This window comes from Scophthalmus maximus, chromosome 9 (assembly GCF_022379125.1).
Source record: "Scophthalmus maximus strain ysfricsl-2021 chromosome 9, ASM2237912v1, whole genome shotgun sequence".
Lineage (NCBI taxonomy): Eukaryota > Metazoa > Chordata > Actinopteri > Pleuronectiformes > Scophthalmidae > Scophthalmus > Scophthalmus maximus.
The window spans coordinates 6153003-6167870 of NC_061523.1; the positions used below are offsets into that span (position 1 = coordinate 6153003).

The 14868-nt window shown below is 44.2% G+C and overlaps 1 protein-coding gene across 4 annotated transcripts in view; it reads left to right on the plus strand.

The window, feature by feature from the left end:
• The first annotated feature begins 981 nt into the window (after positions 1 to 981).
• Positions 982 to 14868, plus strand: part of si:zfos-2326c3.2 (misshapen-like kinase 1) — a 62384-nt gene continuing 48497 nt past the window's right edge. The window contains exons 1-3 of one of the 4 annotated variants that reach the window (XM_035649604.2): positions 982 to 1222; positions 2355 to 2420; positions 13960 to 14016. In XM_035649604.2, the coding sequence (XP_035505497.2) occupies positions 1166 to 1222; positions 2355 to 2420; positions 13960 to 14016 (180 nt within the window). In that variant the 5' untranslated portion in view covers positions 982 to 1165. The remainder of the gene's footprint in view (positions 1223 to 2354; positions 2421 to 13959; positions 14017 to 14868) is intronic. The other 3 variants (XM_035649602.2, XM_035649603.2, XM_035649605.2) reach the window with 3 other exon arrangements.

The window sequence follows — 14868 nt, forward strand, 5'->3', positions numbered from 1 at the left end:
AAAGGACATTGGTACAGGTTTAAAAATGACTAAGAATGTCCCCACTGACACGCAAGGCACGTGACACATTCTAAGTTGCTTCCAAATAAAATTACACTTTTTCTAAAGAAATCATATGAGTCAAAAATGATTCTCCCTTGTGGAACTGGACACACACGCGTGCATCAATTAGTGTTACTGTCAGAAAAAAGTAGCTGTTGTAGCTAAAACCACCGCCTTCCTTTTTCATGTTGGGGAAGGTGAATCGTAGCTTCGCTCCTTAAGATGCAAACTGTCACAGGATGATGTACAACTGGAACAGCAATGAGACACCTGCAAATACCCACAAATTGACTGTACACTGTAGAATGAAGATCGGTGTGTTTCAGAGTGGTCCCACTTTAAATTTCTCAGTGTACTGCATGTGTGCAAGTTCCTTTCAGTTAATCTCAGTCGATAACAAACATGTTGTCCATTCTCCTTTATATGTATGACTGTTTTTTTTTTTTGGAGTAACGTAAGGACTTTGAACCTTGTTTGCACGCACGGCCGCGGACGCACGGATACACGTGGAGACATTTTTGTGTACTACGTCTACGTTTCATCACTTTCCCTCAGCTGCGTAAGGACGCGCATACCGCTGAAACGGGACGGGGGGGTTGGCAAAGCAGAAGCTCCTCGCCCCGTCGTCTTTCCGGGGTTGACCCCAAGTCAAACATTTCTCAAAAGTCACTCCTCTGGAGCGAAATACCCGAAGGTAAGGTGGCGCAAATACAACCGGAAACAAAGAGTTTGCAATTTCAAAGTTAAAGCTGCGCAGTTAGTGAGCCGACCGCTTTCACGTTGAAGTTGACATGTTTCGAATATCTCTGACTTTTATAGTATTCGCGATGGTCGCTGCTTCGTCTCGCCTCTTCGACAACGGAGACAAACACACACGTTATTCATTTTATTAACGCGCGCGCTGACGCAGACAACTATTCTGAAAGTCGTGTCCGGAAGCAGTTAGCTTGACGTCGGCTAGCTCGACTCAAACCTCCGAATGGACCCGTCGGGAGGAAAAACCCGTTAGTTCTTTTTTTTGTGTGTGGAGGAGAGAGAGAGAAAAAAAGAAAAACTCGCGACCGTCCGTCCGTCCATGACTCGTCCCGCGAACACCGACACGCCGACAAAGTGACTGGCAGCGATGTCGAGGGAGAACACCACCCGGAGTCTGGACAGCATCGACCTCGCAGCTTTGCGGGTGAGGAGAGAAACGTTGTCTTCTTTCTTTCTTTCTTTTTTTCTTTTTTAAAGAGAAAGTTTGAGTAAACAGTGCAGGATGTGGTCGGGTGTTCCTTTACGAACGCAACGGTTCCCAGCGACAGCTCTGTGGGCTGTCAAGAGATTTTGGAAGTCGTCTAAACGCCCGGCACGAGCTTTTTACGCACAGCTGTAGAACCTTTTACCGAACTGTCTCGTGCCGCGACTGGGCGCTTGCTTTCCACACCGCGTCCCGTCTGTTGTCAGCTTTGCGAGCGGCGGTGTTTACACACCGGAGTTCCCTCTGGCTCGGTTTGCCCGAAAAGTTCACCGCGCAACAAGTGGTCGACGTCGAAGAGAAAGCCCCCGACGCTGCGTGCGTGCGTGTGTGTGTGTGTGCGTGTATTTGATGTCAGGAAACACAAACAAGAAATCAGTTGCTTTAATCCAAATCAGTGAATACTAGTGATCTATTGCTCGTCGATGTGTTGCGTTCAATGTCTTCTTATTGCCACGGTGTTTTTCTGTCACAGTCCCACGCTGACACTGACGGCTGGGCCCGTGTGATGCCATGGCCGTGTAGACAAAATAATAATCATAATAATAATACTTTTTTTTATTTATATAGCACCTTTCAGAAGCAGCTTTGCAAAGTGGGTTCGCAAAAACATACAAATCACAGACAATTGAAATCAGCGTTCCAACAATAATACGGTTTTCAGGTCACATATCTGTATGTATATTTTAAAAAAAGATATAAAAAGACGACATCACATTAAAGCAAGACTAATGTAACGACATGTTACATCTCCTACGGTTAAGAATACTCCCCCAGTCAGTGAAATTGCACATTGAGGACATTTTGTTAAATGATGTCTTCCTCACTTGTAAGCTCAAAAGTGTGATCCACAGTTTGCGAGCACCACTTCCTCAGTCCACATCCTTCTGCGGCACTGCATTGTTTCTCCCGTTTGCCCTCAGGTCCGAGCATATAGAGCTTCTCATAGTTGTGCTCGGCGTGACCCTGTTGCCCCTCGCCGAAATGTGCACCACTTTTTTACACTTCTCCGGTTCCCATCCCTCCTGTCCCGATTCTCCTTCCTCACTGACTCTGTGTGTTTGTCGCTCTCCAGGATCCAGCAGGTATCTTCGAGCTGGTGGAAGTGGTTGGCAATGGAACCTACGGTCAAGTGTACAAGGTAAAGACACACTCACCATGCCTCTCTGCCCCCCCCCCCTTTCCATTTTGTTCGGCGATTGTCACATATGAATAGGCCTGTCACGACTACTTTGTGTTTTGCACGATATATGGTCCCAGAAATAATTGCGACAAACAATATTATCGTCATTTTAAGACCTTTTTTTGATACTGAATCACGTGAGCCTGCAGTGGAGGCCTATCGGACGTTGCACGTGCAAGTCTGACGCGATTTGTGTTGCTGCTGAAAGAAATGTTATCCAAAGTTTAGACAAAACAGGCAATTTGTGGACTAAGACATCCCTAATTTCTGACATTTAATAAAACCAAACCAGGGATTAATTGATCATACGACGAGAACAGATGAGAGGTTAGAAGCGGCGTGACTTGCTGGTTTGTTGTTGACATGTATTCTTATGTCAATAGGAAGAAGAGAAACACTGCTGCACACTGTGATACTGATACAAAAAGTTCATGTTTGCAGACGTTGGCAGTAAGTTAGACCGTGAGACACGTCACTTGTGGTAAAACTCACTACGGCTACTTACAGTTGCTCAGGGGGAACAAGATGCAATTCTCAGTTCGACTGAAATATCCTGTAGCTCTTGAAAAAAGAAAAGACACAAACACACTAGCATCTGCATATGCATCATCTTTAAAGGGCCCCGGGGTGGGGCCCACTTCCTTATCGCAATATCTGTTGGACTATGTGTGTGTGTGGTTTGTGGTCAAAGGAGGTGTTCGCTCTTATTTAGGCCTGTGCAGATGGTTGTGCCTCCACGTTCACATGCCTTTGCTGTACCACAAACCGTGTCGCTTTGGGTGTACGGACTAGTTTTGGTTTTGAAAAAAAAATAGGAGCCAGCGATCAATGATTTTGCAACGGAGGGTTCGCACCCTTGAGAATTTAAAGCCTCGTTATTGTTACCCCAGTAAGATGTACAGTAGTGCCCATACGTTGAGCTGCCATTTGGCAAAGAAAAGACGAATAAACATATAAACATGTTTGTACAGAAGGTGATGTGACATTGCCTTCCAAACTGAACTATGGAGGATGATGGTTATTTTTCCTGCAGGACGAGACACAAATATAAAGTTTCCATACAATTAATTAAGCAATAGCTAACTACAGGCCGTGATATACGGATATTATACCACAGTTAAGGGGCGTTGTTCTGGCGACTCCCTTTACTGTGGTATAATGAGCATATACCACAGACTTAAGTGAGCTATTGCTTTTATAAAACGATGACAAGTATATTGAAATGAAAGTAATAGACACACTACAGTTAGATTTTTTCATTTCGTCAAAAAAGATTTTTTTTGAACGAATACAAAAAAGTTGTCCCTCCTGGCTGCCTGCACAGTGCGCGGCGGTTGCTATGCAACACACCGTAGCGTTCCTCAGAAAGAAGACCCAGAAAAGCTGGGTCCGCCAAAACACCATTCAACCTCACCGTGTGCTATGAGCTCCTAAGTTTACTCAACTTCCCTGCGTCGCTACTCACCTCTACTTACGTCGTTACTACTTGCACGGACCGGTGCAAACTGATTCAACGTCGTAGCCGTGGTATACGCTCAATATACCACAGCTACGAACCAATCAGATCGCTTGATCTGATCTGAAACGCTTCCCGTTTTATAAAGTGCGACATTAAATCCATTCTGCAAGAAACATAATTGCGACCTGATCACGTTTACGTTTTGTTGTCGTCGCTAATTTACACTTTTGGCAAGTAGCACCAGCAATGAATATGCGAGTAAAAATGTTCACAGAAAACTTGTGTTGTCTCCTCCTGAAATTTCCCGACCTTGCGGCACAACATCCGATTGTAGCGACTGAAGGATTTTTTTACAATTGTTTTATGGCTCCGTGCTCAGACACTCACAGTGCTTGTGCCCGCGTTGCCTGAAAACCTAAGCACAGACTGTGGATGTGAACCCTGGTCTCTGGTGTGACGGTTGTGGCCTTTGTATGGGGTTGGTTCAATAGGAGCGATTGCAGGTCACTGCAGAAGAAGAAGAAGAGGAAGACGCAAGCAACAATAAATCACTTCTTGGTCTTGCTAAAAATGTAGCTCTAGGCTAAGGGAATGATTTAACGCAGAGGGTTAAAAATGTAAGGATTGTTCTCAGAGGTGTGCGTGTGTGTGTGTGTGTGTCTCGATGTGTGTGAGACAGAAGGTGGGTGTGTGTGTGCCTCGATGTGTGTGAGACAGAAGGTGGGTGTGTGTGTGCCTCGATTGCCACTTGATTTCCTGAAAGAGGAAATGTTGCAAGCGACGCACAGGACAGTCAGGCCCGTGTCGGCCGTTACACAAGGTGCGATTACGCAACGGTAGAAAAATCACACATGTCACCCCCTGACTCACGTTCATTGATGCTTTAACAAGGGGAACTCTCCAAATATGGTGAGCTCTCACATTCACGGGGAGTTGGAGCAGTGATTTTGGTGATTCTAGTGATTTTAGTGTTTCTCGCGTCGTCAACCCACGAGCAGAGGCAGTGTCGACCTCATAAGCTCTTTGGATGAAGCCCGTGTTTCGTGACGCAGCTTGTCCTCCGAAGAGGAACTTTTGTTTTGCGAAGAGTGAAACTCTACAGAGTAGTAATAGTTTGAGACGTTGTTTTTTTTCACAGACTAATTTCTGTGTAATGAAATAATATGGCATGAAATGGCTACTCTTCTCTGGGCTGCTCAAATTCTCCCGGAGCGTCCGCTGAGGCGTCACCACTTCTTTGATTATTCTATTCATATTTTTATCCATCAAATGCATTTACTGTTATGGTCTGTTATGCTCATGATGCAGACACGGTCCAGCAATACTTAATGCTGCCTCATGAGAATTGCTACAGGGAGTAATAAAGTTTATTTCCGTCAGGCTTTTAATTGGACATTGATGAGAAGAACTGTTAGTGTCTGTCTGTGAGTGTGTTTTCAGCTTTACAACAGGTCCCGTCGTGGGAAAACCTCGGCAGGAACCGGGCACGATAGAACAATGATTTCCACACATGCACACACGCACACACACAAACATGCAACATGGCCCCCAAAGAAAACACTTGGTTGTGGATGGATGTGAGTGCTGGAGATGCTGACGATGCAACTGGGCTTTTCCTCTGTTTATTTGTGTGTGTGTGTGTGTGTGTGTGTGTGTGTGTGTGTGTGTGTGTGTGTGTGTGTGTGTGTGTGTGTGTGTGTGTGTGTGTGTGTGTGTGTGTGTGTGTGTGTGTGTGTGTGTGTGTGTGTGTGTGTGTGTGTGTGTGTGTGTGTGTGTGTGTGTGTGTGTGTTGCATTTTCACTACGTTGCAGTCGGAGCGTTTCATAATGGAAACCCGACACGGATGCTCCGATCTAAATTCTAAGCTTAGATATCTGTGTTAAATATTCATGTAAATTTAGCTTGAACACAGTGTAGAACAACAGGGGGACGTTTGTTTGAAACATTGATATAATGTGTCACAATCAAACTTTATATATATTTTTTATATATTTAGGAAGAGTAAGACATCAACAAAATCCCCCTGTATTGTGCCAAGATGGACCGAGTTCAGAAGATACAGGGCTTTATGGGCTGCCACATAGTCACAACGTGAACTCACGGACAAAACCAGTCCCTCTTTTACTTTTACAGAGAAGCTGAGGTCACCATGGTTTTCAAAGACATATCTACAGCACATGAAATTCACACACCCGTGTTTTTATTCATCATACATGACCTAAATGGTAAAATAAAGAAATGGCTGTGTTAAGTGAAAGGTCTTAAGTCAACTGGCAAAAGCTTATAGCAACAAGCAGGGTTAGATAAGGTCAATCAAGTCACGCAAACAAATCAGAGGGGTCAGGCAGTAGGTTAAAACACATAAACCACATAACTAGACCATTGAGCAGGGGCGCAAAATTATTTTACTAATGTTATTCACCTAATTTATGTGCAGTGTTTAATTTCAGCATAGTGTGGCTCTCTACTGTGATTTGCTGTTATTTATGGTCAAGTTTCACTCCCCTGCTTTCCGTTTCACTGTGTGTGTTTGTTTGTGTGTGTGTGTGTGTGTGTGTCTGTGTGTGTGTGTCTCAGTCCTTCGCCACACCCGCACAGCAGAGCACCACGTTAAGCGCGATAAAAGCTGTCCAAAAAGTCTCCTTGAATTCGTCTGAAACCAAAGACGGACAGACATCGACCCCGAACTTCTGAAATCTGCATTTTTTTAAACACACACAATGTGTTGACAGTGGCGACGATGCTGCTCGTGGCAGGGAAGCGAGTCCTGGCATCAGCAGCGTTCCTGTTGTTACAACTTCTGTAAATATGTACAAGAACCGGAGAAGATAACAGCCCTCCCCCAGTGACTTTGCTGTAAGTTCGTGGCATCTTAGCAACATAGGCCCTCTGGCAAAATTTGAAGTGAAAAACTTAATGTTTGAAGAGAAGCCGGCAAGCGATCAACTGGAGGAGGGAGACGAAGTGAGGGCAGGGGGCGGACGTTAGTTGTGACAGGGTGAGGAAGATTCAAGAACCACAGTCTGTGACTTTGAAAAAGAGAGAGAGAGAGAGGATGAAGTGTTTGGTTAAATAGTTTGTAGGCCAACTTGAGTTATGTTGCCATTTAGCTCTACTCACAGCCGACCTGTGTAACATCAGGAGTCGGTTGTAGTGAATGCTAAATTTGTCTTAGACCCATATTGTTGAGCATTACGATAGGTTTGTGCCTGTGTTGCTGGAGCAGAGTTTGCCCCATTAGCTGGATTGTCACTTTAATTCAGTGGAGCGGCCTCCTGCTGTCGTCTGGCACAGTTCAGTAGAGATGGAGTCAGCTGGGGGAGTAGAGAGGGCTGGAAGAAACAATACAGCCTTTTTCATCCAAATAGCCCCAGAGACTGAAACATCAGGAGCTTCTGAGGAACTCAAAGAATCTTCAGTGCACTTTAGTTTTTTCTGCATTTCCCCCACATTTTAGGGGCTGTGGGGATGAGAGAAATTAGGGCAAAAACAGAATTAAAAAAGCCGCCTAGATTGAGACATAATTAATGCTAGCCTGGCGAAGTTGGACTAAAACTCAAATGGGTATTAGTCTGGGACCTCACGGTTCATTTTCGATTTCCAAGAGGCGTTACCAACGGACGCAGACGAATCATGTAACCTCTGCTGAGCGATGCAAAAGTGTCAACAGACGAGAGCAGAGAGGAGATGCCCGTGATGATGATTCCACAATGTCTGTGAACGAGTGCTGCCGTTTTTATGGCAGAGATTTGAAGATATCTGGTACTCTTAGTCAAATGCTCGTTCATCAGCAGCAGCCTCTGTGGTATAAACTCCGCCCATTGTCAGATAATCGGTTGTGATTGGACCTGCAGGTTTTCTGCCGGGGGGAAATCACTGCCCAATGAAGGGTAACCAGACCGTAGTCTGGCAGAGCAAATTTAAATTCGTCTGGGTCCCAGGCTACAATTTATGCACGAAATAGAGAAAACACTGAGTCCTGTGACAAAAGTTCATATGTGAAGGGTAATGGAGATTTTTAAGAGGACCGAATAGTACATTTTTTCTCTTGTGGTTATTTGTCTGCTGTTGTAGGTGTCAGAAATGCAAGCTGAGTTTGACCAGTAAGTGACATTCAGTACTGCAAACCCCACCCGTATAGTTTTCAGCAGACTGTCCCATGCCATGGGATCCAGATCCCTGTAGTATGAATGCAGGTAAAGTTCCTTAGTTCCTCAAAGAGTTCCTGGTAAAGACAAACACAATCGCACCCTTTCTATTCTTATTTTTACTCCTCTTCATTTCTATAACCTTAAGCCTTTTCTCTTCTCTTTTCTTTTCTCTTCTCTCATTGTTTTTTTCGTTGCTTTTTCTTGGAATTCTTTTTTCATGCACAGCATTGATTTCACATAGTTGACTCCTGGCTTTTTGGTGTCCAAAACATGTGCACCCAAGGACAATATCATTTTTGTCCAACTCGTGGAGAAAGCACGCGTGCACACACACACACACAAGCACACTAGTGTGAAAAGATGTACCATGTGCAGTAGTAATCACATGGTAGTCGTATGCCTGCAGTGGTATTGTGGCCCCGAGACAAAGAAATACAGCCCTTACAAGTGGGCAAAACCACTTCACAGGAATTTCTTTGATTTTTTAAAATATTTTTTTGTTTTGTCATGAGTTATTGCCAGTCTGTCCTGCATGGATCAAGGATACACACAAATTATTGCCATATTTACATAAGGCAAAAGAGAAAAAAGTGACTTCAGCTCTTGAACTTTTCAAGTTACAACTTATTGTACTTTAAGTACGGCACTGTGAAGAGACAGACACTGTGCATGCTCCTCCCTTTCACTCAGCATCTTGTCATCACTTGCACACACACACACACACACACCCACACACGCACAGACACACTAAGGGCGTTTCCATGTTTGCAAAAGGAACTTCCCTTCCCTGGCACCGCAAGCCATTGCTTTAGAGTAATCTGTGTCATTTGTCTCTCTCTCTCTTTCTCGCCTTCTCTCGTGTGTGTGTGTGTGTGTGTGTGTGTGTGTGTGTGTGTGTGTGTGTGTGTGTGTGTGTGTGTGTGTGTGTGTGTGTGTGTGTGTGTGTGTGTGTGTGTGTGTGTGTGTGTGTGTGTGTGTGTGTGTGTGTGTGTGTGTGTGTGTGTGTGAGTGAGACAATGTCAAACTCCACTAAAGCGTATCTCTATGGTCAACACAGCACAACTCTAAGTAAAGCTGAAATTAGCAGCTCCTCTGACCAAATGAAACGTGTTGAAATGCTTCTTCAGACTGTTTGTGTGTATCTGTGTCTGCTCGGCCAAGTCATGTTTACAGAATGTATTTAGTAAGGTGAAACGTGTCTTTAACTTTCATTTGTCACATTTAATCGGGTTCGGAAAGGTCAAAGCCATTCATATTTGCTCAAGAGAACCAATTTGACAGTTGATCTCAGTAAACCTCGAGGACACCACGTTCGTACATCATAAAACAGCCGGCTGCAATACAAATTCCCAGAGTGAGTCACTTCCTCAAATCTTCCTAGTGTCAGTCTTGTCACTTCTCATTCTATTACCCACACATCATTGTTGTTTCACAAACTTTAACTCATCTGCTTACACAAGCATTTAAAAACTATCCAAATGTAGATTTTGATAAGGCGCTTATCTCCGCGGCAACCACATCAATCCCCTCCCACGGAGACGGCACAACACCTCCTGCCGCTGCTACACAGGGGAAGCCACTGCAAAGGGTGTTTAAGGTGTTTCCATCTCTATTAAGAAATGAACAGTGCAAAGTTTACTCCCATTGCACTATTTGAAATTCAAAATTTTAGGTGGTGAAATCTGAAAAAATAGTATTGTTAGTTTTTTGTTCCAAAGCCAAGCAGTGGTGGGTGGGTCTCTGAGCCGAGGGAGACAGGAAACATCCTCCAACACAGTCTGGAGTTGCTTCATCTGTTTTTGTTCGAGGCGAAACAGAAAGACCGGGAGAGAGAGGCAAAGGAATGGAATGGAGAGGAAGGAGAGAGAGACAGAGGGAGAGAGTGAGTGAGTGAGGGCAGGGGAAGGAAAGCAGAGGTGAAAGGCAGAGAGACAGCGAGGAGGGGAGGAAGGAAGAGGGAGAGAGACAAACGAAGAGCTAGAGAGAGAAGAGGAAAGCAGCCTCCCCCCTCCCCATGAGACATGGAGCTATGGATAGTGCTGATTACCCCGGAGTGTGTGTGTGTGTGTGTGCGTGTGCTAGAGATAGGGAGCAGTTGAGTATGGTATTGTTTAATATATATAGAAAAGTTGAGCTCAGCAGGTTTTAACGTCCAACTTCAAAATAGTGTAACTGTGTTTGAAATGTTACAAACACATATACGTCCATGCGCTGGTCCGAGTCTGGATAATCATTCAGAAACAGTTCAGTTCAGACCTCTGACCATGGATTGCGATTGTGTGTTATTGTGTGATATGTTTTGTTTTTTTTATGTGGAAGATTAATGTGTAAAGTTGGTGGAGTGTAACAATTGTGTGCTGAATCACTGAACAGTATCAGTTTTGTTAATAGCCTGATCAATTATGGATTTGCATACAATGCTGAAGTGTTTCTGCGATAAGCTAAACCCTCTCAATCCTCTCTGTTGGCCGACAGGGGACACGCGGACACGCGTGCGCACACACACACACACACACACAGTGGGAGTAACTTCACTTTCTTAGCTCTTTCTCCGTTTGCAGCATTATTCTGAATATAATAGAAACCAGTCCAGCTCTTTGGACCGTGTAGTGCCAGCCAGTGAACGTTCCATGTGAATGGAATGGAGGAAATAAAAGAAGTTGTTTCTCTGCAAACACACACACACACACACACACACACTTTGTAGAGGCGAGGTGATCAGAGATTCCGTCCAGTCAAGCACAAAGTGCACATATGTAGCTAAGAGGCTGTTCTGTAGGGGCAGATAGAAAGACGGAGGGGAGGAGATGAGACAGATATAGTGGTTGGGGTGGAAGGGTTAGCACGTTGTAAACTGTTCCTCTCATTTGTCTCCTTGCTGACTGCTTCGCAAATGTCTCTCTTGTATCGAATTTGCATATGTATGACTGCATTATAGAAACCTTTTCACTGACACAATATTTGTAGTGTTCCCTTATTCTGCCAGTGTGTGTGTGTGTCAGCATGTGACAGACTGATAAGGAGATGACATTTGTTTCTGGATGTATTATGTGCGTTTGATTTCCATGCACTTTGTCATACACTGTAAGTGCGTGAGTCTGTGTGTTAGATACACTGGGTGTCAATGCCAAAAAGTGCAGAAGCTTTCTCCAATTAATTGAAGACCATAGAGCCGTTTTAAGTGTGTCTGTGTGCGTCAGTGCTGCAGATTGTTAATAGCTACAGTAGCACCAGTTGAGAATAGAACATTTCACACATTTGTAATTTGTGGTGGCAGGCAGCACAGCCAGCAGATCATCAAGTCTAAAGGGACAGGAAGGCCATTTCCTCATTCATCCCAGTCAGGGCAGGGGCGTCTTGGATGTCACCATTCTTTGCGACTACGGAGACAATGTCCTCTACTTGGAGGCAGAATCGCGGCCGGAATGAACAGGGCAGGGGTCAGTGAGACGGACATTCAATATGAAAGGTGAAATGTTTGTGAGAAAAAAACAGCCAGGTGGTTGTCCGGCAAGGAGTCGGCTTCACGAAGAAAAAAAACTTTATTTCAAAGCACATCGTTGCTTTCCCCTTTTTTTTAATGAATATTCCTAGCCTCCTTTGCTCAGGTCATGTGAATTGTAGCCTGGGACCCAGACTAATTCTGGGAGCTCATTTAAATTTGCTCTGCCAGAATACGGTCTGGATCCCCTCCATTGGGAAGTGATTTTCCTCCGGCACAAAACTTGCCAGTCCAATCACAACCGATTATCTGATAATGGGCGGGGTCTATACCGCGACACGGAGGGAAGTGACTTTTGTAAACAACCAAGGCTGCAGCCGACGAACGAGCATTTGACTTAAAGTACCCGATATCTTCAAATTTCTCCCACAAAAACACTCGTCCACAGACATTGTGGCCCGTCGCTCAACAGACGTCACATGATTCGTTGCTCTCGCTGGTTGTAGGTCTGTCCAATTGCGTCCGGAGGCATTTTGCTCTGCGTCCGTTGGTAACGCCGCTTGGAAATCGAAAATTAACCGAGAGGTCCCTGACTAATACGCATTTTAGTCTTAGTCTGGCTACGCCGGGCCAGAGGGAACTGAGGATGAGACTGGTTTGGGGTTTTTTTTTCAAATGAAAAACATCATACACTTGCATTTGTAACCATGGTGGTCCCAATGATGCAGCCTTTCTCGTGTCCACAAACAGTCCCACACGGTGTTGTGGACATATTTCAGGGTTTCATGTAGGTTCTAGTAACTGATTAGTTAACACACTCTGTTAGCATAAACTGATGGACTAAGATACCTACAAGAGTTTATTCAGTGATGAAACTGTTTGCAGAGCCAAAGGCATAATGCCATGTACTGGCCAACCTCTATTCCACTAGCCACTGTAACTAAGTGCAATCACTTGCTCAGGACTTTAAAGACTTTGTCCTCGAATGATCCGACTGTGGCACATTTCCACATCCAGTTTGGCAAAGTTCCCCCCTTTGCTTCCTTTTCAATTTTGAACTACATTCTACCAAGATTTCCAGCATGTTTACTGTAAATCATTTTTCCCCAGTTCTGTTTGCCGTGACAGTTTCCTGGTTATATCGACCTTGTGGACAGAAAAAGAAAATGATCGTTCGGACATTTCCATCTAGTTATCTGGAGCATGCACAGTTCGCACAGTGTGCTACACAGTCACACATTTGGGAGTGTACGCGGACGTCTTCACACGCAGCTATGCTGACCCTCGCAGACATTGGCCAGACGATGACATTTCCATCACGCCGACCCTCGTGGACCCCTCGCAGACCTTTGCGATCGCACCGACGTGGAAAGTATGAGTTGGCCTTTGGATTAAAAAAGCCTGACGCAGTTCCACTGGCAGTGGATTGGACTGAAGTAACTGATTTAATGGAAATAAAAAGAAAAGAACTGCTTGAATTCTCTGAGAGTGTAAGATACTTGGTTTATGTGGACATAGTTACATAGATGGACATGAATATGAACTGATTGAGGTGAAGTGGGATCTGTCATGCCCTCTAGTCTGTTTTATACGCACACACACACACACACACACGCACACACACACTCACCTCTGCCATACACCTCAAATGAAAGACCTATAGAGTATCATCTCTTGTATCTCGTCAGTTTTCCGACTCATCACAAGGTTTTCAATTTTCCCCTTTTCACCTGACTGCACTTTACAGATCTGCGTGTGCGTGCGGGCTCGCTCCCTCCTTTAATCTTGCGCCGTGTCTTGTTCCGTCTGACTGTGCCTCTGACGAGAAAATTAAAGTATGTGGACGCCGCCGTGTACACGGGTGTTGGAAATGAAATCACAGCAATCCGAGTATTCACTCGAAAGTTGTTGTGATTTGTGTATATGTTACTAAATGATTGTTGTGCTGATTATCCATTCTGCCCTGGGCACAGTTTGTGTTGTTATCCAGGGTTGAAGTTACACAGTACTTGCTGTCTAATCCCGTACTTCTCCATCCTGCCGGCCTTCCCCATTCAAACAGCTGCAATGAACTGGAACATTTGAAGAATATTGACCTGAGCCTCCCAGTGTGGGATGATTCAATTTTGTCTCTACATGTGCTCTGCTCTTATTAGCGGCTGTGGTGATCATGAGCTATACATAAAGCAATCCCACTGAGTTGATTGTACCATAATTATGGAATCATCTTTTGCCATCGACAATTTATCCCACGACAAAATGCCGTTGATCGATGTTCTTGTTTAGGAATAAGCTATTGAGTCATGTTTTAGTTTTTTTTTGATAATTCTGTGTCAAGATGAAAAAGTAAAAGTGTGTACGTTGTTGGAGATAATTGTTTTGCGTGGGGTGTCGAGTCTGTTGTTTCTACAGTGATCTGAACCCGTTCTTCATCTATCCCACCAGGGTCGTCACGTCAAGACAGGCCAGCTGGCAGCTATCAAAGTCATGGAGGTCACAGAGGTAAAAAAAAACTGTCTATTACCTGTGCTCTCAACTAATTCATTCTTTTGCTTATGTGTGGTGAATATTACAGTGAATCCAGTCGTGCAGTCTTTGAGTGGTGTGAGGAGTTTAAAGCAGCGACTCTACTGATATTACTTGATCCGCCGTGTCCGATTGCTCTTGACACTAATCACATAAGATGTGAAACTGCGACAACAATCGATGAATCGATTTGTAATCTATTTCTAAATTAATCGCCGACTATTTTGTGAGTTGGCTAATCACCTCTCTCGTTTTATGCTCCGTGCACCAGAGCAGCCGGACACGGCAGTGCAGCGAAGAAGGCAGGTATTAAAGGACATTATTTTCTAGTTAAGTGTGTGTCAAAGAATAAAATGCTCATCCCGGGTCCGAAATTTGTGTGTGCGCCTTGTGCTCAGGGAACTGTTTTAATCGCAATTTCAAGCAGCAACCAGTGAGGACCAGTCCAGACAATATTTATGGATGTGATGATGACACTCGTCATTTTTGGCACACATAATTTTAAAATGGACTAATGCAGGATGAAAAGCTATTCATTGAGACAGACTAATGATCAAACATTGAAATAAAAACTGGCAATTAGCAGGGCATACTGCGGAGCAATATTGATGCACATCTCAGTAAATAATAGCCATCAAGTATTCAGACAATCCACAGTATAAAAAGTGTTTCACATTTGAAATGTATTTAAAGGGTCCATATTGTCAAAATTGAGATTTCTTGGCTTTTTTCATAATAAATAAGGTCTAGGGGCTCTGTGAGTACCATAAAAGTGTCAAAACGAGGCGCACAGATAGAAAAAAAGACAGAACACAAGCTATATATGTG